The 25,419-nt window shown below is 39.0% G+C and overlaps 1 protein-coding gene across 1 annotated transcript in view; it reads left to right on the plus strand.

Annotated features, from left to right (window-relative positions):
• Positions 1-661: 661 nt before the first annotated feature.
• The window catches only part of PLOD2 (procollagen-lysine,2-oxoglutarate 5-dioxygenase 2), a 93,992-nt gene continuing 69,234 nt past the window's right edge, over positions 662-25,419 (plus strand). The window contains exon 1 of the mRNA XM_008711108.2: positions 662-807. Within this exon, the coding sequence (XP_008709330.2) occupies positions 696-807 (112 nt within the window). The 5' untranslated portion in view covers positions 662-695. The remainder of the gene's footprint in view (positions 808-25,419) is intronic.

Consider the following 25,419-nt stretch of genomic DNA (forward strand, 5'->3'; position numbering starts at 1 on the left):
GGGGTCGATTCATTTCTATGACTTAGAGTCTGGCGAGGTCTCATCGGCGAAGATTGCTGAGGATTTGTAGTCACTTCTGATTAGAGAGTCTCCAAATCCAGAGAAGAGCAAATTCACACCCTCTGAGGCTACTGGGAAGCTCCTGGTGCTGAGGCAGCAGAGAAGAAGGGGAGGGGAGCACCGCCCGCCCGCCCGCCAGACTCCCCGCGGCTCCTCCCCACTCTCCCAGGCCCACTCCCAAACTTAAGTACTCGCTCCCCTGTTCCAGCCAGAAGCCCTGCGTGAGCCTCTACACGTAGCCGCAGACAGCTCCTTAAATAGGTCGGCGTTGAGCAAACAATCCCAGACGTGGGGCCGGGGAAGGCGAGCGGAGGCGACCGCACCGGCGCGGCGGGTCAGCTGGCGGCCAATAGCCGGGGTGCGGCCCGCCCTGTCGCCTCCCCCTCGGGGAGTCTATAACTTGCCCGCAGCGCCGGGGGGCGCCCGCTCCTCCGCGACTCAGCGCCCGCCTCATTTCGGCCGCCCTCCCGCCGCTCCAGCTGCCCGCCGCCGGTCTTTTGCGCGCACTCGGCCCGCCGGCTCCCGCCCGCAGTCGTCGCCCCGGGCGGACCGGGGTCCCCGCGCTCTCGCGAGAAGTGCGCCGCTGCTGGGCGGTGGGGGTGCCGGAGCCGGCTCGGGCTCTCCAGAGGCCGAAGATGGGGTGCTGCGTCGTGAAGGCGCAGCTGCTGCTGCTGCTGGCGCTTGTCTTCCAGCTCTGGAATCCCTGCCTGGGTGCAGACTCGGAGAAGCCTTCCAGCATCCCCGCAGGTGAGCCCTCCGCGGTTTGCCCGTGTCCCGGGAGGCTCGGCCGGGTGGGCAGTTCATTCATCCACTGGCCCTTCGCGCGGGGCTTGCCAGGTGAGTAGATGGGGCGCCCGTCCCTCCCCAGGACTGCAGAGATGAGTCGGTGGGAGCCTGTCCTTCGCCAGGACCACCGAGGTGAGTGTTCCGCCTCCTCAGGACCGCTGAGGTCTTCCCCAGAACTGCCCTCGGGAGGCGCAGGTCCCCGGGGAAGTGTGGCAGCCCCCGCCCTCGTCGGTTCTTGGAGTTCACCGTAACCTGTGAGCGCACGAAGTTTTCTTCAGCACAAGCTGGGGTTTCCTTTTCGTCTTGCAGGTCACTGGGCGCCAACACCTTTCGGGCAACTCTCCTTTCTCCTCCTTTCCTGGATTTGGCATGATTTATTCGTGTTGGAAGAGGCAGTAGTCCCTCTGTGACCTAAACACGGGGCTCAGTGTATTTTCTGATTGATGTTGACACATTCCTTCCAGCGCCCCAGGAAGCAGCCGGTAACACGTCTACCTTTTGCCAAAAACAACGCTCAAAACCTTGGTTGTTTTCAGTAAGGCTGCCTGGCTACCAATACCTCCAGGCGGCTGCTTTCCTCCTTGGGGATTTGGAGGGGAAGCTGTGGACACACATCTCCCCTTAGCCACCCTTTTCTTAAGCCTGGTGCCATTTCTTGTTTTCAGAAGCTGGAACTGCAGTGAAGAGTCCAGTCAAGTTCTTGTAAAACAAAACTTTTTACATTTACCAAGATTAAAGAGTTTCACCACATGTTTGCCAAAACAGACTTTGGTGCCATTTGCTGCACAGGAGATATCCTTGGAGTTTTCCACTTTTGTGCTCTGACTCTATGCTCAACTCTCTGAAATTAGATCTCGCACTTAAATATCCTGGTGCTGTACTGTTTCTTTTTTTAAATTAGGATCATTTTGTCTTTTTTTTTTTTTTTTTTTTTTGGTGAAGTAAATAGGGCGCTTTTCTTCTTGAACTTTAAGCACAAGGACAAATTTCTATTTCAGGTTTACAGTCAGAAGATGACATTTGGTGTAGAACCCAGCTAGTCCATCTAAGCAGTAGTTTTGTCTTCATCTTTAAGTGTTTCAGAAGGCTTCAGTGGGCTAAATTGCCCATCTTTCTACATTCCTGCCAAACAGTACTTGCTTTGTTAGCTTGTAGATGGATTTTTGTCAGTTACATGATGCTTGTCTTTCTCCTAGATAAATGTGTTGGTTTCACAATGGATTTCTGAACCCTGTGTGGTTCCTTTAAATTTGAACTGAATTTTTTCATAACTTTAAAATTTTCTTTTAGTATAACACCTAGAAAGTAGACAAGTAAATGCCTTCAGCAAACATGGAAATGGAGATATTAAAAAAAAAAAAAAAACAACAGAAAAATGACTTTCTTTGTTGAAACACCCAAAGAAAACTTACTGGGAAATAAAATAACCTCGAAGGGCTTTGCTACTTTTAGAGGGACCTCTTCAGCCTCTGTATATTTTATTTCAGTGCATTACCACCCCCCCTTATTTTTATAGAATACATCTCTTTGTAGGCTCCTTTAGGTTTACAATCAAAATCATCTTGCTTTCCCACTCTGGCTTTTAAGTTTCATGGAGCTGGACAGTAAAGTTTTAATGGATTGTAACATGAAGGGGAATTTTAGATATGAATGTTTTCCTCCGAAACTGACCATGTAAAACCCACTGCTGAAATCTGAGGTCTGGTCGATCTTGGTGGGTAGGCATGGGGAATTCAGTTAGCACCTAAATGCAGGAAGATATTAATTTGTAGTACATGGAGGCAGCAGTAGCCAGTTTGGATTATGAACTTTTGTGTAGGTAAATGTGATGAGTTGATAAATATAGATGATACACTGCTCAATAACACGGCCAGTCATGTACTATGTTCCATTTTCTCCCTAAAATAGTGTAACCGAAAATTTTTAAATTTGAGATTTTATTTATCCATCTGTCAAGTGAAGTTTAGAACTCTTAACTTGTTTCACTTAATAGGAGGTCTTTAAGAAAAGTACTTATCATTTCTATCCACCTGTATTTGTCACTATGTCCCAGTTAGCCATGAAGAAATAGATTAGACCAGGCTTTCTTGGCCCAACTGACATTTTGAGCCAGATAATTATTTATCGGAGGGGGGCCGTCCAGTGCATTGTGTTATGTTTAGCAACATCCTTGGCCCCTGACCTCTAGATACCAGTAGCACCCTCCTCCACGTGTGAGAATGAAAAAGGTCTCAAAATGAAAAATGTCAAAATGTCTCCTGAAGGGCAGAATTGCCCAGGGTTGAAAACCCCTGGATTAGAAAAATCGGTGTGTATCTGAGGCAATGTGGCATTATAGTGTTACTGGAACGATACTAGCAACTCCTTTTTGAAAGCAAATGTTTATAGTGATTTTCCATTTTTCCACTGTAGTAGGGAATGTGCTATTTGAATCACATTAATCAAGTTTTGGAATATGTTTTTTCCGAGCTTTCTTTGATGCTGTCTGTTGACTAGAGTTGAGAATACTGCTTTTAGTTATACCTCCTGAGGTTTTTGCTGTGTACTATGTTCATTCCTATTGGTTGCCACTTTGTTTTTAGCATGGAAAGAATCTAAGATTTTGATTAAAAACAATTATTTTCTCCTAGAATTATTTATAGGAATTTTCCCTTAAAATTTTATCCCTGTGGGAGCTTTTGAGGCAAAACCCTCCTAATGAGTATCCACAAATCAGGTTAAAACCCTGATTTATCTTTCCTATACTCTTTTGCCTTCTGGATGAGAGGGGGAGAAGAGTGGGTGTATTTCCACCCCATATTTACAACCAGGTCTCCAGGCTTGGATCAAAATTTCTGTGGGTTTTCCAAAGTACCTTGACTATTCCATGATCTAAATTGGGCAGAAACCAAGTTTTGGGCAAAAATGGAGGAAATGGTTTCAGATGTTTCTGTCAAGACCAGTATTTTTCAACTATGTTCATTTATGAACTCTTTAATTTACTCTGGCACATTCAGGGAGGAAAGGAAAGGTTTGTCCCATCTCCTGATGCAAACTGGCAATTTTTGGGGTGGAGAGGGAAAGACCAAGGTCCTGGAGAAACGTCGGGAAGGGAGAGAGAGAGGCTTGTCCTCTGTGTACTTTGTGTGTCCCGGGCTTCAGCCGCACAGAACTTCTCATCATGCGTAAGCAGATTATGCCTTTTATTTCATGATATAAACAGGGACCTACGAAACACCTATGGAGAATGTGAGGATAGGAAATGAAAGCTAAATTAAGATACCCTTTTCTACCATCACGTTGACTAAAGCATTTTAAAAATAAACTCTGATCATAACAACTGTTGTAAGGATGGGAACCTGCAGACTGTTGATAGAAGCACATCATTTTTGGAGAACAGTCTAGTAGAATCCATAATCTACATACCCTACAATTCTAGATACATACATGTACAGTACTTTCAAATTTCTGTGTCTGTCTGTTCTCCTTGAAATTCTATTCATTGTTAAATCTAGCTCCTAGGACATACATATATATATATATATATATATATATATATATATATATATATATTTTTTTTTTTTTTTTTTTAAAGATTTGTTTATTTGACGGGGGGTGGGGGAGGGAGGAGTAGGGGAGAAGGGAGAGGGAGGGGAAGAATCTCAGCAGACTCCCTGCTGAGCGTTGAGCCCAATGACAAAGGGGTTCGCTCTCAGGACCCTGAGATCCCCACCTGAGCTGAAACCAAGAGTCCATGCTCAACAGACTGAGCCACCCACGTGCTCCACCCCTTACTGTTTTTTGTTTGGCTCACTTTCTAACTTTTTCATGCAGCTGGTTAATATAGATCATAACTGCTTTGTATCATAGATTTTTATGTTTAATAAATTGTAGATTCTTTGAAGTGAGGGACTAAGCTATTCATTTTTGTGCTCCTCACAGGATCTTCCCTGTTCTAACACAAAGGTTCTCAATGTATATTTGTTGAGTGTCTGGCCCACTTGTGGAATTTTGAAAAGTGACATGCAGTCAGTGAGATTGCTGGATGCTCATTTTCCCAGGATTTTAACTAAATTCACTGAACTTCCTTTCTCTACCCATACACTACTATGATCTAGCAATTTATCAATGAAATATCTGGCAAGGCCTTGTTTCTGAACTGTGGTTTGGCACCTCTTTTCTACAGATTCTATTTTTCTGCTCTACCTGCCTTACTCAATATAAAGTCACACCTTCAGAAATACTCTCAGGTGATTGGATACCATGATTTTTATTTCTTTTTTTAATTTTATGGATTGTGAAGTAGAGATTTGGAATAGTTATGTAGCTTGCAGAAGATCTCATAGCTGGAAAGCAATGCAGGTGGGGCTTGTGTCCTTTTCTCCAGGCTGTGCTCCATGTCTTTCCTGACATCCTAATTGTTCTGTTGGACTTTTGGGACCTATGGGAAATAAATAGAGACTAGACATCAGAGACCTAAAGAAGCAAAAGGAATGCTTTGCTAAAAGGAAAGCACATATTTGTAGGTTTGTGTAAATGGAGGGGAAAGGGATTGGCACAGGCTGAAGGAAAACTGGGCCCTAGCCCAGGGCGGCAAACGGTGGCCCATGGGCCAAATCTGGCAGGCCACAGCTATCTGCTTTTGTATGGCTGGTGAGTTAACAATAGTTTTTACATTTTTAAATGGTTGGAAAATATCAAATAAAAAGTAGTATATCGTGACCTGTGACAGTTACATGCAATTCAGTAGCCAGGGTCCACAGAGTTTTATTGGCAGACAGCCATATTTGTTTATTTACATATTGTTTGTGGCTGCTTTGGTGCTCCAAGGCAGAGTCCCGTAGTTGCCATAAAGACTGTATGGCTTGCAAAGTATAGATTATTTACTATCTGGCCCTGTACAGAAAAACCTTATGGATCCTTGCCTTAGGAGATGACATTCCATTTAAGCGTGGCTCATGGAGAGCTGTTGGTCTCTTAGAAGGAGCTGGATTCTGGACAGTAGCAGCTGATTCCGGGCATTCGAACAGTCTGTTTTTCATTTTAGACTTTCCAGTGATTTCTATGGTGTTTTTAATTCAGAGATACATCTTCTGTGTTGCATCTTTTTAAACATGGCACTGGATGCTAGCTAGACATGTGCTGTGGTGTGAAGAGTGTACTCATGATCAAAAAGGAATAAAACACTGATGACTGATTGAAAAGGAGATGCATGTTTCTTCTTCATAGCTTGTGGGTGTTCTAGAATTTGGTCTAGAAACTTGGTTATGAATTTGTGGCTCAGTTCCTGGGAGGAAATGATTAGCACATTTATCAGTGAGTACTTTTATTTTTCTTCAACAATTGGTATGAATTAGGCTAAACTGAGAAATCGGTGGCTTTTAAAGTGACAGATATTTCTCTTTTACATTTTACTAGTTTGCACTTGCAGAGGTATGCTTGCCTCACTAAATTAAACTTAAATAACAGAACTACTTTTTAGAGCTATCGAGACTGTAGTTAGCCAGAAATAGTCATCCTAAGTAGTAGCATTATAGACAGTCTGTGATAATTTGTTATCATTATACTGCTTACTACCTTAAGGCTTATGTGTTACAACCTGTGTTTAGAAATGCTGTTAGGATGGTCTAGCAATACAGAATTCATTATTACCCTATTAACCATGTCATAAAAATGCCCCTTCATGGGGCACCTGGGTGGCTCAGTTAGTTAAGCATCTGCCTTCGGCTCAGGTCATGATCCCAGGGTCCTGGGATCCAGCCCCACATGGGCTCCCTGCTCGGTGAGGAGCCTGCTTCTCCTTCTCCCTCTGATGCTCTCCCTGCTTGTGCTTTCTTGCTCTCTCTCTCAAATAAGTAAGTAAGTAAGTAAATAAATAAATAAAATCTTAAAAAAAAAAAAAAGGATGCCCCTTCAAAAACTGTTGTTTATAATTAAAAAATAACTCGCAATATCTCCAACTCAGGATAACTTTATTTTAAAACAGAAGTCAAAGAGTGGAGGTATGTTATTTTTATACACAGAGGAAAGATTTCTATTATATATTTTCTTTTGTATGTTAAAAGAGGGAAATTGACTTCTGTTAATAATTTTACTTAATTTTTAAATATAAATCTCTTTATTAAAAAAACTAATTCAGGGTAGTGCGTTTATGTACTTAGTTGCTGAATTGACTCAAGTATTTTTCAGGCCTTAAATTGTATTAATAGCATACTGTAGCAGTTTTGGGAAAATAGCAATAATTTTTTATTCCTATTGAAATATGTCTATATCTTCTCCCTTCTTAAATTTATAACTTTAAAAAAAAAGATTATGTTTATTTATTTGACAGAGAGAGGGAGCACAAGTAGGCAGAGTGGTAGACAGAGGGAGAGGGAGAAGCAGCCTCCCCGCTGAGCAAGGAACCAGATGTGGGGCTGGATCCCAGGCCCCTGGGATCATGACCTGAGCCAAAGGCAGACGCTTAACTGACTGAGCCACGCAGGCGCCCCTTAAATATATATCTTAAATGAGATGTGATTAAGTGAGAAAAAACTTAATTCATTAGTACAGAAATATATTTTGTTTACTATTTCTCTTTACAAGAAATTTGGTTTAAAGTTTAGTTTGTATAGGTTTAGAATTTAATGTTGTCTAACAAGGGAAAAGCTTTAAACAGTGAGTAGTAGACAGTCTTTGGTTTGCTTTATTTAGGGTTAACACTGATATATATTTTTTAAGTGTTCTTTTTGAATTTTATTCTTCCTACAAGGGAGTATCAGCCAGTTTCTACGCATGTTTCTGAGTGATGGGAGCACTCCAGTCATTATTAAGACGGAATGGCAGGGTCTACCACATTTGCATATCTTCTCCCTTTAGGCTGAAGGCTCATATTTCTGAAGAATTACTGTGTTTATAATCAAAGTCTTCACTATAAAGGGAAAAGAAACCCACCACATTTTAATTTTAATACAATTCAAAGAAAATGCAAAAATATGTTCTTTACATATACTCTATAATAAGTATACAAATATACAGTGTAAAACTTTTAATACTAATAAGAGTTTTGGTGAACATACAGTTAAAGTGAGGGGCCAAATGAGGGGAATGGTCAGGAAAAGTGTTTCTAACAAATATGTTTTAGTTTCTAAAATGGGTCAGTTTGTAAATCTCATTTGTTAGATTGTTATGTTGATTTTAATAATTGCTTTCCTTATTTTGGGTGCTTAAGACATCCCAGTGTGTATTACATTTACTGGTCATCTATGCATTTTCTTTAGGATTAAATTCTCAAACTTGTAGAAGGAATTCTCCTGTTTATTTTCTAGTTACTGTTAATCTGTTTTGAAGTTCCTTCCAAAGAGAAAGAGAGAGGGTTTTCCTCTGATTTAAATGCTAATGTGGTTCTGCTTCTTTATGCTGTGGACATGACAAGGTAAAGAGTCTTACACATGAAGGAACTTTAAAGCACATGCAATTTTTATCTCTTTCACCACCATCCGCAGTCAGTCCCAGACCCTCAGGTACACTAAGTTGGACATGCGTCATGCCACACAGCTTCACCGTCCTGCCCGCACAGAAGCAAGTAGGAGGTGTACCTGCAATCCCGGAAGCTTCGGATTCCCGATTCTGGGCATTGTTCAGGAGAAACTCCAGAAGCTCTACTTTTTAATTTCAGTGGCTGCAGAGTCTCAGCACAGAGCCATTGTCTCGTTAGCAAGGCTCTGTCATTGACTGGTGACTAGTTTGAAGCCACAACTTTCATGTGGCCTGAGGGTGCTAATTACTTATAGGGACTATACAGAGTGCTAAGAAGGAAGCCAGTTACTTTGAGATATTTTAAATACATTCTCTGACCGGTTCTTTAAACATTTAATCCTTGTCTTCCTGGTTTCTTCAAACCAGCAGCTATTTCAACATCTCAAAAAAAAAAAAAAAAAAAAAATCAGCAAATATAGAATTTAAATCATTTCTTAAAAAAAAAAAAAAAAAGAACAAAAAGAAGCTGGCAAACATTTTGCAGGCAGACTAAAATGACCTTCCTAATTCAATCATCTAGGGAAGTCTCACAGAGCTGTTATACAGTGAGCAAACTAGTCCTTTGCTGGGATTTTCCAGTCATGCCCAAGCAGCTCTGAGGCCCCTTGTCTTCAGAGGTCCCCCCTCTCCTGCTCTAGCCATGCAAGGTCTTTCCTGGCCTCCAGCTGGCACCACCACTGTGACCAGAGTGCTCTGCTTGTCCAGACCCTCTGGAATTCTTGTCGGCCACATCTAGAGAAGGACAGTTCTCCTTTTCTTCTTAGTTTAGTTTGAACAGGGTTGGAATTTTTTAAACAGTGACTTTACTAGGTAACCAAGGGCAAAACAAAACAAAACTCCAAATTGGAAAACCACCAAAGCAAAGAAATGAACAGACTTACAAAGTAGAGACTCAGAGTTCTTACTCTACTCTGATTTAAGTATAGTTAGAGACCTACATACCTGGCATATTTTGGGGGGTTCCTAGGTTCTGTGTCCTCAGCTTTTCTTTCTCCACTCTTTGATCCCATTTCTACTTCTTACCACGTTCTTTTACACAGACAGCTCTTTCTTCTCCAGGGTTGGAGTCCATAAAATCACAGACTTTATTAGTCTATAAGTGTTAATAGGTTGTGAAATAATAAGAAATATATATTTTGGTCTCTGCCCCTGGTTCCTATTAATATTTGGTCTTTGACCCTGGTTCCTGACACAGACCTTCTAAAACCCTTGTGATTTTTGAGTGATAGGAGTATCTGTCAGAAAACTACTAAATTCCTTAGAATTCCCTGGGTGAAAAGAGCATCTTTTGTTCTAATGAGGTTACTCTTAATGGGCCTTGAATGGGGGCTGATCACCAGAAAGATCAAGGCATGATTAGAAGCTTGAAGCTTTCAGGGGTGCCTGGGTGGCTCAGTCCGTTAAGACTCTTGATTTCGGCTCAGATTGTGATCTTGGAGTCATGAGATTGAGCCCCACGTGGGCTCTGTCCTCGGCGGGAGTCTGCTTGAGATTCTCTCTCTCCTTCTCCCTCTGATCCTTCCCCTGTGTCCTCTCTAAAATAAATAAATCTTAAAAGAAGAAGCAGCAGCAGCAGCAGCAGCAGCTTGAATTTTGAGCCCTAAACCTCATTTTCTGAAGAGGAAGAGGGGTTAGAAAATAAGTTAATAATTGATTATGCCTACAAAAAGACCTAAAATATGGGGTTTGGAGAGCTTCTGGGTTGGTGATTGCATCTGTGTGCGATGAGGGTGGTATACCCCGAATTGGTGGGGACACGTGGGATCCTTTCAGATCTTATCCTATTTATCTCTTCATATGGCTGTTCATTTGCATCTTCTAAAATATCCTTTGTAGTAAACCTGCAGTAGTAAACTGTTTTCCCGGGTTCCATGGCTGCTCTAGTAAATTATCGAACCGGAGGAGGAGGTCTTGGAAACTTCAGATTTGTAGTCAAGTCAGACAGAAGTTGTGGGTAACCTGGGGCCATCTACGTGTGGTTGGGACTGAGCCCTTAACATGTAGGGTCTGTGCTAATTCTGGTTGAATTGAATTGAATTACCGGACACTCAGCTGGTGTGGGAAAATTGGCCGGTGTGGGAAAAAAACCTACACATCTGGTATCGGAAGTATTGTGTGTGGATAGTAGAGGAGAAACATGACTGTGTTTTCTGTAGACATAGGTGGACCTGATATCTATAAAGTTTTGTGGGACATATGAGCATAACCCTAGCCATTAGGCAATCTATTTTCTTCTGTGAATGAAAGTTTTTATGCATTTTTTACCTGTAACTCTGTTGGTATTGCTCTAATTCTTCGTTTTGAGTAGCAATTTACATTTTCTTTAATGAGTCTACATACTTTAATAAATCTATCTTTAATTAATTAACTAAACTTTAAAAGTTCTCCCAGAATACATTTTTATAGAGATAACTTACATATTGTAACTTCCTAGATACAAATGTGTGCTATGAACAATTCCCATTGTGTAATACTCTGAATATGACAATTAATATTTCAAAATTTAATTCGAGTATTTACTCAATGACTAGTCTGTGTTCTGTGTTGCCTTATGTGAAGGAAAAATAGAAAAACAAAACAACACAGACAAAAAACACACCAGGCTCAGTTCTTGCTCCACACTGAAATTCTGATTCTTGCAGGAGAAATAATGCATATATAAAACTGAACAAATCAAAGAAGCTCTTAAGGTGAACCTGCCTGGCTTATGGGGAAGAGCACTGACATGTGGGCATCAGGAAACCTTGATCTAAGTTCTGACCCTTCTATTCACCAACCTTGAGCCAATTACCTTCTTCTCCAGACTTCCTTTGTAATTTATGATCTTTATAGCTCTGTTATTTGATGTCTCTTGAATCCTAAGTGTCAGCATTTGGAGTAGAGACAAAGGCTACAGGAATCAGAAAACAGGCCTGAAGGGAACTTACTATTAATACATTTGTTTTGCCCAAGGAAGCATAGATAGAAAGTTGTTTTGTATTTTAATATTCTAGTTATTCTCTCAGGAGTTGAACAGACCTTGATATTGCTTTTTTTCCTAATTAACTTTTGATTTAGAGGTAAGAACATAGATCTAAGAATAACTGGAATTAAATTTACATTTAAAAATATTCCAAGTGCTTTAATTTGAGAGAAAAAAGTCTGGTGTTTATATGAAGATATTTTCCATCTTCTGAAAGGAATCATATACTCTTCCTGTTTTAAAAAATACCTTTATATTCTTCTGCTTCAGTCTCAACTGTTTAAGTGCTACTGGTTAACAGAAATGATGCTGGTAACTCTTTAAAATTAGAAAAAGTTTTTTTAATGAAATGTGCTGTTTAAAAATTGGAGGCCCTCTTCCAAATTGTTCCTGAAACAGTTTTCAAATCACCTATCTAATTTTTAGATTCACTACATATCTTTAAAATATGATTGTATTCAGTAAACTAGAAACATGGTAAATAAAAAGAAAACCAGTTTATGGGAGAAAAGTATTTGTTTGAGTATCTGTCTCTGTGTGTATGCATGTGTCTCTAGCCAAGGAGATTACTGTTAAGCCTTAAGAATGGAGTAAAAAGTTGGAATGCCTTTTGATCTGGAATTTTCTTTGATATACTGCTCGATCATTGTCACAGTAGCATTTATTCTACATATGTTTGCACGTCTAGAATGGAACATATCTTGTGAGCGGTATTGTCTTAGACCCAATCTTTGGAGGAGATGGTGGTGCCCAGTGCTTTTTCTCTTTTCTTGACCTTCCCCCCTACTGTTTGCAGAGGGATTTTATGGAAATTGAAGGAAGCAGTTCAAATAAAACAATTGGAGAAGGAAGAGGGTGGCTTAATTTTGAAAATATATACAGTTGTTGCATTTTCAAGTGTAAGATTACCAAAAATCACAGAACCATTTAGCCTGAATGTTGTTTTTGGAGATTAACTGTGATTTTTTGAATAAGCAAGTAAGCATTAGCAGGTGTTTTTCCTATAGAGTAGGTAAGGTTAAAGAAAGATCTGTTTTAAAAACTGATAAGCTAACCTTTATATTATTATTTAATATAAAGTGGTTGGTATTTTTATATCCCACAAATGTAAGCATACGGTTTTTTCATATGGTATAAAATCCTAAACAGCCAAGCCCCTCTTCTCCATAGCAAGTCACTGAATGGCTCTATTGCACCAGTATCAGCAGCACCATCATAGGCTATGGTTTATGGATGAGTGGATACGTAAGATTTTTCAGGTTAAGGTAAAAGATAAACTAAGCAGTGTACTTTAAACCAAACACACAACCTTAAGAAATGACTATAATTGATAGTTACAGCTTCTTTTCTGTAACAGGATTTAAATTCTTTGTAGATGCAAATAATGAATTTTTCTTAAGTGTCAGAGTAACCCACACTTGAATTAGTTTCAAGATATTTGAATTGTAGAAAATCCTTTTGAGAATGAATCCTAGTCAGCGTGAAGAAGTGGTGGAAGGTAGAAGGTAAGTGGAGAAAGGGAGGTGAAATTGCTTGTAAGCATGTTAGAAAATTATAAAATACGTGATTTGAATGTGTTCAGACAAGTAATTAAAAAAATTCTGAACTAGAAGTCACTGCCCCAAATGCTGGCAAAAGGGAATTTTGCTTATGTAAAATTGGATATGCACCAAGCAGAAATCTGGTTTGCATATTTTCATACTTAGGGATTTGTTTATCTGGATTATGCTAGTTGATGGTATAGCATTTCATATTAACCATAATAAATTGTATATCTCAGCCGTTCTTGCCATGCCCTGACCCCTAGCCTGCAGTCCTGCATACATGGACCCTAATGGGACACGCACTAGGGATGGTGTGCAGTACTGGATTCATCCCATTTGGTTGCCTTGGGGATCAGCAGAAGTTCAGGAAAATAGATACTGTAACTCTGTGAAGCCAACCATGGCCATGTTCATGGTGGAAGAGGGTGCCTCACATTTCTTGTAATAACCAGAAATATCTGGTGAACTGAGGTACAAGTCTCTTGTGCTTTGAATTATCTGGAAAGCTGTATCGGTCCCACTTTCATCTTGAACATGATACTAAGAATTTGAGGGAAATGCTCCTTTGTTCTTCAAGCATTAAGCAGTACAGAAGAGAATGTTTGCTTTCTAGATACAGCCAAAAAGGGTTTACCATATAGGAAGGGGGTTGGACACCTCTAATTGTGAATTAAAGGTATGTATGGGCTTACCTGGCTCACGGGGATACGTGATTTATTTTAAGGCCGGATGCTAATAAACTGCTTGCCTGCTAATTATGAAAGATGCCCGTGGGAGACAGTGTAGGGTAATGGTTAAGGGGATAGGGTTTTGGAATCAGACAGCCTGAATTTAAGTCTCCTCTCTACGTGCAGAGGAGGAGGATAATCTTGCTGATTATCCTTGGAATAAGTTACTTAAACTCTCTGCATCATAGTTTCTTTATAAGGATAATTGTCGCCTAGGGTAATCTGATTTGGGGATTAAATGTGATAATGCCAGTAAAAGGCTTATTAGCACAGGGTCTGGGAACAGAAATTGCCCAGTAACTGCTGCTAACTAATGTTATTATTTTAAACAGAATTCTGATTAACATTGTTCTAAAGTGGAACCTAGATTTAATGTATAGAATTAATTCTTATATTCTGATTGGTAATGGGAAAAAAGCATAGGCTGTCAATAAATTCTAGAAAATACATTTTAACAAGTTAAGATGTAAAGACAACTTTTTCCAGGGGAACCCAAGGGAAATAAATAATAAATTTAGTGGTGCAGTCTCTTTGGTGATGTTCTTTATTTACTCAGATTCAAATCTTTGAAGTCGCTTTTCCTCATTCCTCTGATTTATTTTTGATATTCAAATATGTTGAATTCCCTTCATTATTTTCTCTATTTTTTTTGTTTCACCTATAATGGAAAGCTTATCTATATATAACATATAATTAAATATCTCAAACAGATGAGTCTTTTTTTTTAAACATAATCTTAATACCATTATCACACTCAGTAGTAATCCCTTCATGTCATCCAGTGTTTATTCAAGTTCACTTTTCTTTTTTTTTTTTTTTTTTTAAGATTTTATTTATTTATTTGACAGAGAGAGAGACAGCCAGAAAGAGAGGGAACCCAAGCAGGGGGAGTGGGAGAGGAAGAAGCAGGCTCATAGCGGAGGAGCCTGATGTGGGGCTCAATACCAGGACTCCGGGATCATGCCCTGAGCTGAAGGCAGACGCTTAACCGCTGTGCCACCCAGGCACCCCTCAAGTTCACTTTTCCACCTTTTCTCAAAACTGTCTTCTTACAGTGGGTTTATTTGATCAGGATCCATTAATTTCTCCTCCTAAGCACCCTCCCAGCTATCACTGCTCTAGTCCAGGCTGCAGATCTTGGGTAGCTTGAGGGTTAAACCCAGCCTGTTTATAGTTTTCCAGAAAACTTGAACTAAGTCCTGCATTTTTTAAATCAGGAAATTTTTACTTAAAAGTCTGGTATTTATTTCTCTTGGAAGAGGAGGTGGGGAAGAAAGACCTGGAAGCCTGGATTTGCCTTCCCATGGCAACAACAGCTGGCTGATGCTGAGGAGTGCTCTCCTTGGGGATGGTGCTTGTGCACGTGTGTTCACCACAGCTCCCACCTGGCCTCTTCACTAATGTGTGTTTGCAGCTCCTGGTCTGGGCACACATCACAGAAGGGGATAGTTATAATTTCTTCTTAAATTATTACTCTTACCTCATCTTTCCATACCAATCTTTCTGGAGTCCAGTAGCTCCTAACCAGGAGTGATTTTGCCTCCAGCCCAGGGGGTCTCGGTAATGTTTGGAGACATTTTTGACTGTCATGAGTGGAGGGTGCCACTGGCATTCTGTGGGTGGAGGCCAGGGATCTGCTCAGACATCCTACGGTGCCCAGCACAGCCCCCACAGGAAAGAATTGGCTGGCTCCAAATGTTTCTAATTTCTAACTTCACTGCCCTGTTCAGAAGCTTCCAGTGCCTTCCCTATTTTCAAATATATTTATTATTTCCCAATTTTCTCTGTATTCATACTGGACTCCTCACTGTCCAGCCAAGATATGCTTTTTTACCTTTCTTAAGGCATAGCTGTTTTTCTAGTTCCCTCCCACTGTCAGAATCCCACTTGTCCTTTTTAAGACCTCCATCTTTCCCATTCATGAAGCTGTCTTTGATGTCACCTTATCACAGTGTTCTCCAAAGATCACTTTATTAGAACTGGAAACTTTCTTAAAGATGACTGATTTTAATATTTCCCCTTACTATCATCCTGCTTCTCTAGTCCAAGAAACTGAATCTAGAGGTATTAAGTGATATATTCAAGGTGTCTCCTGGTTCTTTGTCCTCCCCCATGCTAATATATAATCTATTACTTAATTAGGTATTTAATATGTTATTCTTAGCCTTTTCATGTGAATTAACTTCATATTCTCAGCTGGATTTACCTGCAGGAGGACAGAGATAGTATCTCTTATGGTGGGTACCAAGACTGTGAATTGCTGGGGTTTTTTATTTGCTTGTTTTGTTTTAAAGATTTTATTTATTTGTCAGAGAGAGAGAGCACAACCAGGGGAGCAGCAGGCAGAGGGAGAAGCAGGCTCCCTGCTGAGCAAGGACCCTGGGATCATGACCTGAGCTGAAGGCAGACGCTTAACTGACTGAGCCACCCAGGCGTTAAAACTTAACTGCAAGCTTCTGGAAGTTTCTTTGTCTGTGGATCCTACAGAGGGGTCTGGTAACCCATGGGTCACCTCAGTCACAACTACCGAGAGGAGTAGGCACCTATGTCTGTCAGAGTACCACTCAGAAAAGGGAAGTCATTTTAAATATTTGGAGCAGAAAGGGATTTAACATAAGTAGGTAGGGGCTTACACAATTGTGGTAAGGCTGGAAGGGCAGGCTTTAGGCTGAGCCTTCAGCCTTGACAACTAGAACAGCAAAGCAGCTATCCAAAGTAGGAAGTTACTCCCTTGATTACAGTTGAAGGGTAGGTCTGTTGAGTTATGAATATGCTGCTGTAATATAATTCAGGGATCAGGAAGCTGTCTCCACTGACTCCTTACTCCTATGAAGCTGGTGACTAGACTCTAGAAAGCAGAATTCAACTGTGCCTCTGCAGCAGGTCTGTCTGTGTGTCTCTCTCCCTGTCTTCTTCTTTTTCTCCCTTTCTTCTTTCTTCCTACACAAAATGGAAGACTGGAACACTAATGTAGAAACTCCACATCTTGTTGAAACATGCTTCCCAGTAGAAACAGCCAGAAGTCATGGGGAGAAGACCATCTGTCTTCCACATCTTATAGACATGAATCTGAAAGATGGGGCATAATTTTCATCTAGAGGTTTAGCTCCAATGGAGTTGGAGGAATATAGCTTTAACATTTATGTTTGTATGACTTTTTCAGTAATTGTTCTTGTAGGTTGACAAATCATTCAATAATTTCAGAATTTTATGTCTTTTTGACAGTGGGGATGCAAGTATGGGGTCAGCATTACATAAAACACATGCTCTACTTACTAACATGAAAGTATTATAAAATTCTAAGATTTTTGAATACTTTCTCAAGTTTCAAAAACAACTGCTGAAGAAAGTCATGAGGAAAATGAAATAAAACTATAAAATAGAGGCAGTAAGTAATAGAAATTTATCTCTACTTATCCTCTTTTTTTTTTTTTTTTTAGGCCACTGGATCATAACTTAATGTGGAGGACAGTGTAGTGCAACTTATCTCTAATTACAATTTTATAGTGTTTATTTGACTTTTAGCTATTCATTCATTTTCTTATTTTCTAGTGCTTTCATCTCACAACACTCTATTAGTCTTCAGTAATTACTTAGCTGACTAAAGTCACTTTTCTGAGATGAAACAACTGGGGCTTATTTAAGGCTTCTGGAATTTGAGAAGGTCAAGAGATAACAGAAAAAATTCTGGCTCATTTAGGAAGAAAGGATTTAATTTGACTCCACTTCTTAAGTATTCATGAAAGCAAAAGTACAAGAGAAAACTTTTGGATCACCATAACTATACTTCATAATTACAGATTTAATGATTTTTATTTGAAAGTTTGGTTTTCAAGTAATTTTTTTTTAACTTTTGTAGTTTCTTTGCCCATAGCAGAAACTATAAATAAGCTTGTGGCTGAAACTTCTGCTGAGCAAATCTACAGGAGTATCTTGCATTATAATTAGAATGTTGGGCTTCCTCAGAATTTGGAGTTGGGACATACAGTACTTCATTTTACTTCTCTAGGCTCTAAGCTCTTTGCCAACTACACATGGCATTTATTTATTTTAAAATTACATTTGTTTTGCTTAATTTGATAATTTTTGACAACTCCAGATGATAAGTACATACACTTCAATGTTAAAATGAACAAATAAACAAAACTAGGTTGGAAATGGATGGGTTAGATTAATAAATACAGGTTTAATATGCTGCCATGGAAATTTCAGCTTTTCGTTTTTTTGTACTTGTGTTTAAAATGATAAATCTCAAAAACTTTTGCTTTCATTTTGGAGAAGATAAAAATAAGTCTTTGGTGAATCTGGATTTATTTTGATGGCATGTGCCCAGTAAGCAGTTAGTTTAGCCCTTTCTAAACATGTTTTTCATCTGAAAATCATTCTGAAAACCAGTAAAACATGACACATCTTTTCTAAGACATGTTAAATACTAAGATACAACAGACTTCATGAAGGTGGTATAATATCATTTAAGAATTTAATTTTGGTTACTATGAAAATAAATGCATATAAATGAAAATGAAGACATTTAAGAAGAATAAATTAAATTTGTCCATAATCCCACTATCATTAGTAAACAGTATAAAGCATTTTGATAGTTTTTTCCCTTTTTTGGTTCACATTTCTTCATGTTTTCTTTATAAAATCAGGATACGTACACATATTGAAAAGCGTAAAGAGATAATTTTACATTCTACCATATTCACAAAACACTACATTGTAAGTATTTTCTTATGGCTTAAAATACTGTTCAAGTCATGATTTTTAAGCAACATTTTGCTATCTGTTGTGGGGTTATGCCGTAATTTGTATAACTATTATTCTATTATTGGATAGATGGCTTTTTTTCTATTTTGTAGTAACAGAAATAACATTGTAGGGATATTCTTGAAAACGTGTTTTGGTTTCCATTTTTATAAGACAGATCCAAGAAACACAATTTTGTAATCAAAGGATATGAACTCTTTTATCTCTTGTTGCATATTATCAAGTTGCTTTCAGAGATTATATGGATTGTCATCTCTACCAGCAGGTACCAAAGGGTCTGTTGTGTGGAATTCTCAGTAGCATTACTTTTAAAAGATTTTCTTCTAGTTTTTATGGGAAATAAGGGTTTGGTTCTTAAATTTATAATGATTTCTTTCTTTACTTGTCAAAATAAAAACATTTTTTTTGTCTCTGCTATTTTTTCTGTGAATTGCATCTTCATATCAATGAAGTATACATTCTAGTGGAATAAGAAAGGACAATAAACAGATGTACTAGGTAGATATAAGTATCAGAAAGGAAAATAAAATGGGATGAGGGCCAAGAGTGCTGAGGCTGGCAGTGCCATTTTAGGTACTGTTTTCAGAGAGAATTTTCCATATTGGTTACATTTGAACAGACATGAAGGGAGGAATTGTTGCTGGGAGAAGAACATTATAGGCAGCAGGAGTCACAAGTACCAATGCCTTAGAACGTGCCTTATGTGTCCCTGGAAGAGCAGGTTTTCCCATGTGCCTGCAGCAGGGGCAGGGAGGGGCTAGTGGTGGAAGAGGAGCTCAGAATGACACGACCAGATCACTTAGGGACTTGGAGACTGTGGTAAGGAGTTTGTGTTTTATTGAGAACAAGCCACTTTGCTGGGTGGCTATGTGGAGTACAACTGCTCAGTTATACACTGAAGCCCTCAGCTGACAGAGTTGTAGATGTGTCATTCTAGGGACAGTGTAAGGAATAGGCTGAAGTGGGCAGGGGTAAATGCAGGAAGATCCTTCTGGAAGCCATTTCAGTAGTCCAGGGAAGAGATGATGGTGCCCAAATTTAGACCACTCACAGAGATGGTGGTTAAGTAAGGCTGGATTCTATAGTGCTGATAGAATTTGCAGATAGATTGGATGGGGAATGTGAGCAGAACAGAGGAGTCAAAGTTTCGCATGTTAGAAGTTTAAATTTGTCCCCAGGTTCAGGCACCTACTGGGAGTGTTGGAACATATCCCCACCAGTAAGTGGGAGGGAGAGGGGGACGACACTGCTGTATATGTTCATCAAGCCATCATGCTGTACACCTTAAACATACACAATGATGTATGTCAATTATTTCTCAATAAAACTAGAAGAAAAGTTTAAATTTGCCTAAATTTACGTCAGTAATATAGTCTAGCTGCCATTCTTATTTCTCACTTTTGTGAGATTTGTGGATTGGAACTTCCTTGAGATTTTGGTAACTATTTTATACAGTTATTTTAATAATCACCGTTATTAAAATTTACAGTCTGTTTTGTGTCTATAATGTTGTTATCCAAATGTTTATTTGGTAAAGTGCTGGTACTGAAAAACAGACTCCCTACAACAGAAATTTTGCAAGGGAAGTCAGAGTGTTAAACTCCAGGAAGAAGGCCAAAACAGCTGCTATGATTCATTGAACTGTGAGTTTGGAAGGGAGCACTCTGCAAAAATGATAGTTAAAGTGCTGAAAAATTACAGAGAAGCTTGAAGCAGATTTTTAAGTTTATAGAAATGTCATATAACCAAAGCAAGGAAGATGGGAACAAATGGGGGGAGGCTCTGACTTCATGACTGTAAGATCAGTCCGTGCTGCTGCAGTCCCTGAGTCAGCTGTGGTTTGCACCAAGGCATCAGTGCATTTGATTTGACCGGAGATTGGAATGCGCTGATAATGCCTTTCTCTTTTAATTTGATGCAACGTATTAACTGAAAAGCTTTATTTGAATTCAACTTTTATTGCTTGTTATTTATCATGCTTAATATGTTTAAAGGCAAGCACTGGGAAGGAGATGTATATATCTGGAAAACACTCCCCTTCCCTGCTTTCCATTTAGATCAATGGGAAAACTAATAGTGTAGTAGGAGAGGTTTGGATTTTGCAGTATTTTCACTGACTATCCTTTGCATAAAACATGCAGCTACCCTGTAGTTAGAAAAAGATCCCCAGTGCTTCTGATATGTGCCACTGTTAGTTTTCTGAAGGAGATGGAGGGATAGAAACGAGAAAAAGACACTGAAAATGAATAAGCAAAGAGAGGAGAAAAAACAGTAGGGAGAAATATCTGGAGGGAATAGTTTGATATAGCTGGACAGTGAAGTTGGTGGTAAAATTTTTGCTAATTGAATCAAACAAGGAAACTTGTTAGATTACATAATTTTCTATTTACTGAGAATAAGAAAATACCATACACATTGATTAGGTGACAAAAATTTGTTTAGAAAAAAATTAGTTTCTTTTAATGAAGGAAATTAAATAGCAGATAGTAGCTTTAGTTGTGGTTTATTTTTACTTACTTTCAACAGGATTTTTTTTTTTTATTGTGTTAAGTTGTAACTTGGTAATGGCTTTTCCAACAGGAACATTTGGTAAATGATACAGTAAGAGACATTGTTACAACTCCTCTAACCCTCTAGAAACAGAAATGAAAAAATCTGGGGCGCCTGGGTGGCTCAGTCGTTAAAGCGTCTGCCTTCGGCTCAGGGCGTGATCCCGGCGTTATGGGATTGAGTCCCATATCAGGCTCCTCCGCCGGAAGCCTGCTTCTTCCTTTCCCACTCCCCCTGCTTGTGTTCCCTCTCTCGCTGGCTGTCTATCTCTGTCAAATAAATAAATAAAAAATCTTAAAAAAAAAAAAAGAAATGAAAAAATCTGAAATAGCTGGCTTTTAAAGAGGGCACCCCTGCGATGTCAAAATTCCTAGGTTATATTCAGTTCCACTCCCTATACAAACAGTACATTTTTTCACCTTAACCCATCTTTCCTCCAGGTCTCAGCTTCAGTGTGAATTCCTGAGAGTTCTTCCCTAATCCCCCAATTTAAAACATTTCCTTTATTAAAATCTCTCCTCTCATTTTTTTTTAAAGATTTTATTTATTTATTTGTCAGTCAGAGCAGCAGGCAGAGGGAGAAGCAGACTCCCCGCTGATCAGGGAATCTGATTCAGGGCTTGATCACAGGACCCTGGGATCATGACCTGAGCAGAAGGCAGATGCTTAACCAACTGAGCCACACAGGTTCCCCAGGCATCCCTCTCCTCTCATTCTTGCTTTGAATTCATCCTTACATTTACCAAAATTTCCACTTGTACTTAGTTATGCAATTATTTTCTTACTGTCTGCCACCCCACTCCCTATTATATTGTAAAATCCATGAAGGCAACAATTGATTCTTCCAAGAATATTTACTGAGTGCCTACTATGTGTCAACTAGGAATTGGGAACACAGCTCTTAAAGTTTACATTATCTTAAATTCTGGTGTTTGCTTGTATCTCTAACATTTAGCACACAGGGCCTGGTTCACAGAGAACCATCAATAACTATTTGTTGAAAGAATGAAGATGAAAGCCATTGATGATTACTTGCAAGTCTCAAAGGTAGAGTGCTGTCAAGGTCTAAAAATGTAGTTCAGGAATGTAAAGTTCTGCATTGGCTGGGGCTCTTTTCCCTGATCACAGGCTGAAATTTCCAAGTGCCCCTGCCCTTGCAGTATTCCTTTGGTGAACGAGGGTTTCTCTCTGACCACAGTGATCTACCTTTCTGAAAAGGGAAATAAGAATAATCCAGAGATACTAAATGATTAATTGGTCCAAGGTAGGTTGGGGCATCAGTATTGTTTGTTTGTTTGTTTAGTCTCTTTAAGTGTTTGTGTTATGCATACCAGGTCTAAAATTACTCTCCTAAAGGAAGAAGAGAATGGAGTTTATGTCTAGAGGGTTCTCCTCTCTTCAAATACTACTTGTTTTATTTTGGCAGGGGAGTTTTTAGGTAGGATGTGTGTGTGTATGGTTGTACATTTTTTCCCCAGAAGGAGTTTTGAATTTTTTCCATGCCATTCTAATAATTATCAAAGCAACACAAATTTTCACCAAATACCACGGGAACCTGAGATATTTTTCACTACTTCAGCCCGAGGATGTTTTAGGTCAGCATGACTTTTTTTTCAATAAAAACTAGAACCTCCCTAATGTTAGATATTATTTTGTAACTGCATTTGGGGAGTTTATACAGTTTAAGTAAGTTGCAAGATACATCTCTAAAGACTTCATGTGGGTAGTGATCACTTGATAAACATTGTGAAATGGTGAAATTTTAATTCTAACATAGTTAACTTTGTACTTTTTGGACATAATCTAAACAGCTAGCTGTCTCTTTATATTACTGATAATTAAAGATAGGAAAACCATTTATTTACTTTATTTAGTATATAGTATGAACAAATGAATTTTCTACCTCTCAGTACATAATATGTTATGAAAATTACAAGGGGGCAGTAACTGGAAAAACATTGTGTTGTTGATAGAAGCAGACAGACTGACATTCAGACATCAAAATGGAGACCAAGAAGTTAAAGGTAAGAAATATCATGTGAAAAACTTATTATAGGGATAAAGAGTGTATAGAACTAGATGTGTTTTGGGGGAATTACTGTATCATGGGAAGATATTGTGAGAAATGATCATGAAACATCAGGAAGAGATAATAGTTGGTGTTCTCTGCTTAATTAGAGTATTTTATAGAATGGTAAGTGTTTAGAAGAGATCAAAGGCTACATGGTTTAATTGACCAGACTGCTCAGTGATTAAAAATGTTAACAGAGTAATTTGTGACTTTGAGAAAATATTTTCTATTCTTATTTTAAGCCACATTGTATATTTCTGGATAATGACACATAAATAGTATAGTTTAATCCAGAATCTCCGATATAAACAATATACCAATTTATGAAATCACTGTGAGTTTTCTCTACTTTGAGAAATTCCAGAATTAAGAGCAAGTGAGGAGTGTTGGAGAGGTCTTCAATGCTAAGAAATACTAAATGCTTACCCCTGCTTCTAGGTCACAGTGAAATCAGACTTCACTGGGGAGCCGTTATCTGATGAGTAATGTCAGGAACCCTTTCAGCAGTGGGACTATCTCTTTGTTTTACTCTTTAGAGTTTGGATTTTGGGAGATTCCTCACATCGGTAGGTCCCGTGTGACACTGGCCGAGCTGTCCAACCAGGGGATCTTCATTCCTGTTACACACATTCTCTGACTGAAATGCTGACTCATTTAGATACAACGTGAGTCAGTACCCGAGAGACATCCTGTCCTAAATGGATTGATGCTGCTGAGATTAGACCGCACTCAAAAGAGAGCTATTTTATAAACATCTGTTTTAAATGTGCATCTTGTTTGTGACTACGTAATGCCTTGCTATGTTTTTGTTCTTTTTGAAGAACCAGTTGAACCATTCATTTCTAATGTGTCGCAGCTACGTATTAATAGAATATGATTGTACAAGAGACAGGAAAAGAGAGGTTGGGAGAGATCACCTTTTTCACAGTGACCATCCTCCAGCAATGCTCTTTGCCAACAGCTGATATTTCTTTTCCCCAGCTGCTTTTCAATGTACATGTTCTCATCCTTGTAACACATTTCTTACTAATGACTCAAAGTGATGACATTTATACAGGAATGTGCAACTATGCCTTGCTTATTTTAAAATAGGGTTTTTTTTTTTTTAAAGAAAATCTCTGCATATTGATTTCTACCTAAAACCAATGAAAATCTAAATAAAATATTATGAAGTACAGAAAAGCTTCACATTTTAGGATGAGTTCAGTCATCATCCTGTTATATGCATTATAATAAAACACTTAATCTACACTTAGGTTGTCTAAGAATTGGTGTCTATAATTCCTCCAGAAGCAAACAAATGACAGAGAGAAGTTATAGGGAAGTTATAGGGACTGTATCCCTTCAGGATAGGGAATATGGCATTTAGATATTTTTATTATCTAGAAGGGCACAGTAAATACTTTTAATTTAAACATTTTCTTACCATTTTACCCACATAGCAGGCTAATCTTTTAAAGTTAGTCTTCTTAAACAAACTGGAGTTCTTCTTCACTCCTTTTTCTCAAACCTCACATTTAATCTATGAGTCAGTTTTGTTTAATCTGCCTTCAAAACATATACAAACTGATCACTTTTTATCTTCTTTACTGCTACGCCTTGATCCATATCACCAGGGCCTCTACCCTAGATTATTATTGTAAACACTCTCCCAATCAGGCTTCCTGATTTTATTCTTCTTTCAGTCATAGCAACCAGAGTAATCCTGTTAAACTTCAGTCTGATTATGGGATACAGTATTGTATAGCAGTTATGAGCACAGACTTTGAGCCAGGCTGTCTGGGTTCAAATCTAGGTCTTGCCATTTATAGTCTATTTAATTTAGGGCAACATATTTAAATGTAAAATTGGGCTAGCTCTATCTTTTTAGGTTTCTGGACCCAATGCCTGTGGGGGTGGCTCCCCCCAATAATACCTAGTGATTCTCAGACACCAACTGGGTGTCTGAGAATTCAACTCAATTCTGACACCATCTACTCTGGAGATAGCATCAGATTTCATGGGTTAAGGGCTCAGTCCTTTAAGACTGCCTCCCACCCCCTACTTCGGACACCAGTTGCAAAGTTACATGAGCTTCTGACCAAATGGCTATAGACTGGAGGTTCCGATTAACTCTTCCTTAGGTTCTTTTAATTTGCTAGAGTGGCTCACAGAATTCAGGGAAACACTTACATACTTATACTAGTAAGGACATAGTAAAGTATACGTATCATAGTAAAGTATACGTATCAACATCCAGATGGAGGAGATACATAAGGCAAGGTATGGGGAGAGGGCACAGAACTTCCATGCCCTCTCCAGGTGTGCCATTCTCCCTTAATCTCAGTGTTTATCAACCTGGAGGCTCTTTGAATCCAGTTCTCTTGGGTTTTTATGGAAGCTTCATTGCATTGTCATGAATTGTCATTGGCCATTGTCTGATTCAACCTCCAGCTCCACTCAGAGGTCAGG

This window comes from Ursus maritimus, unplaced genomic scaffold (genome assembly GCF_017311325.1).
Source record: "Ursus maritimus isolate PB19 unplaced genomic scaffold, ASM1731132v1 scaffold_20, whole genome shotgun sequence".
NCBI lineage: Eukaryota > Metazoa > Chordata > Mammalia > Carnivora > Ursidae > Ursus > Ursus maritimus.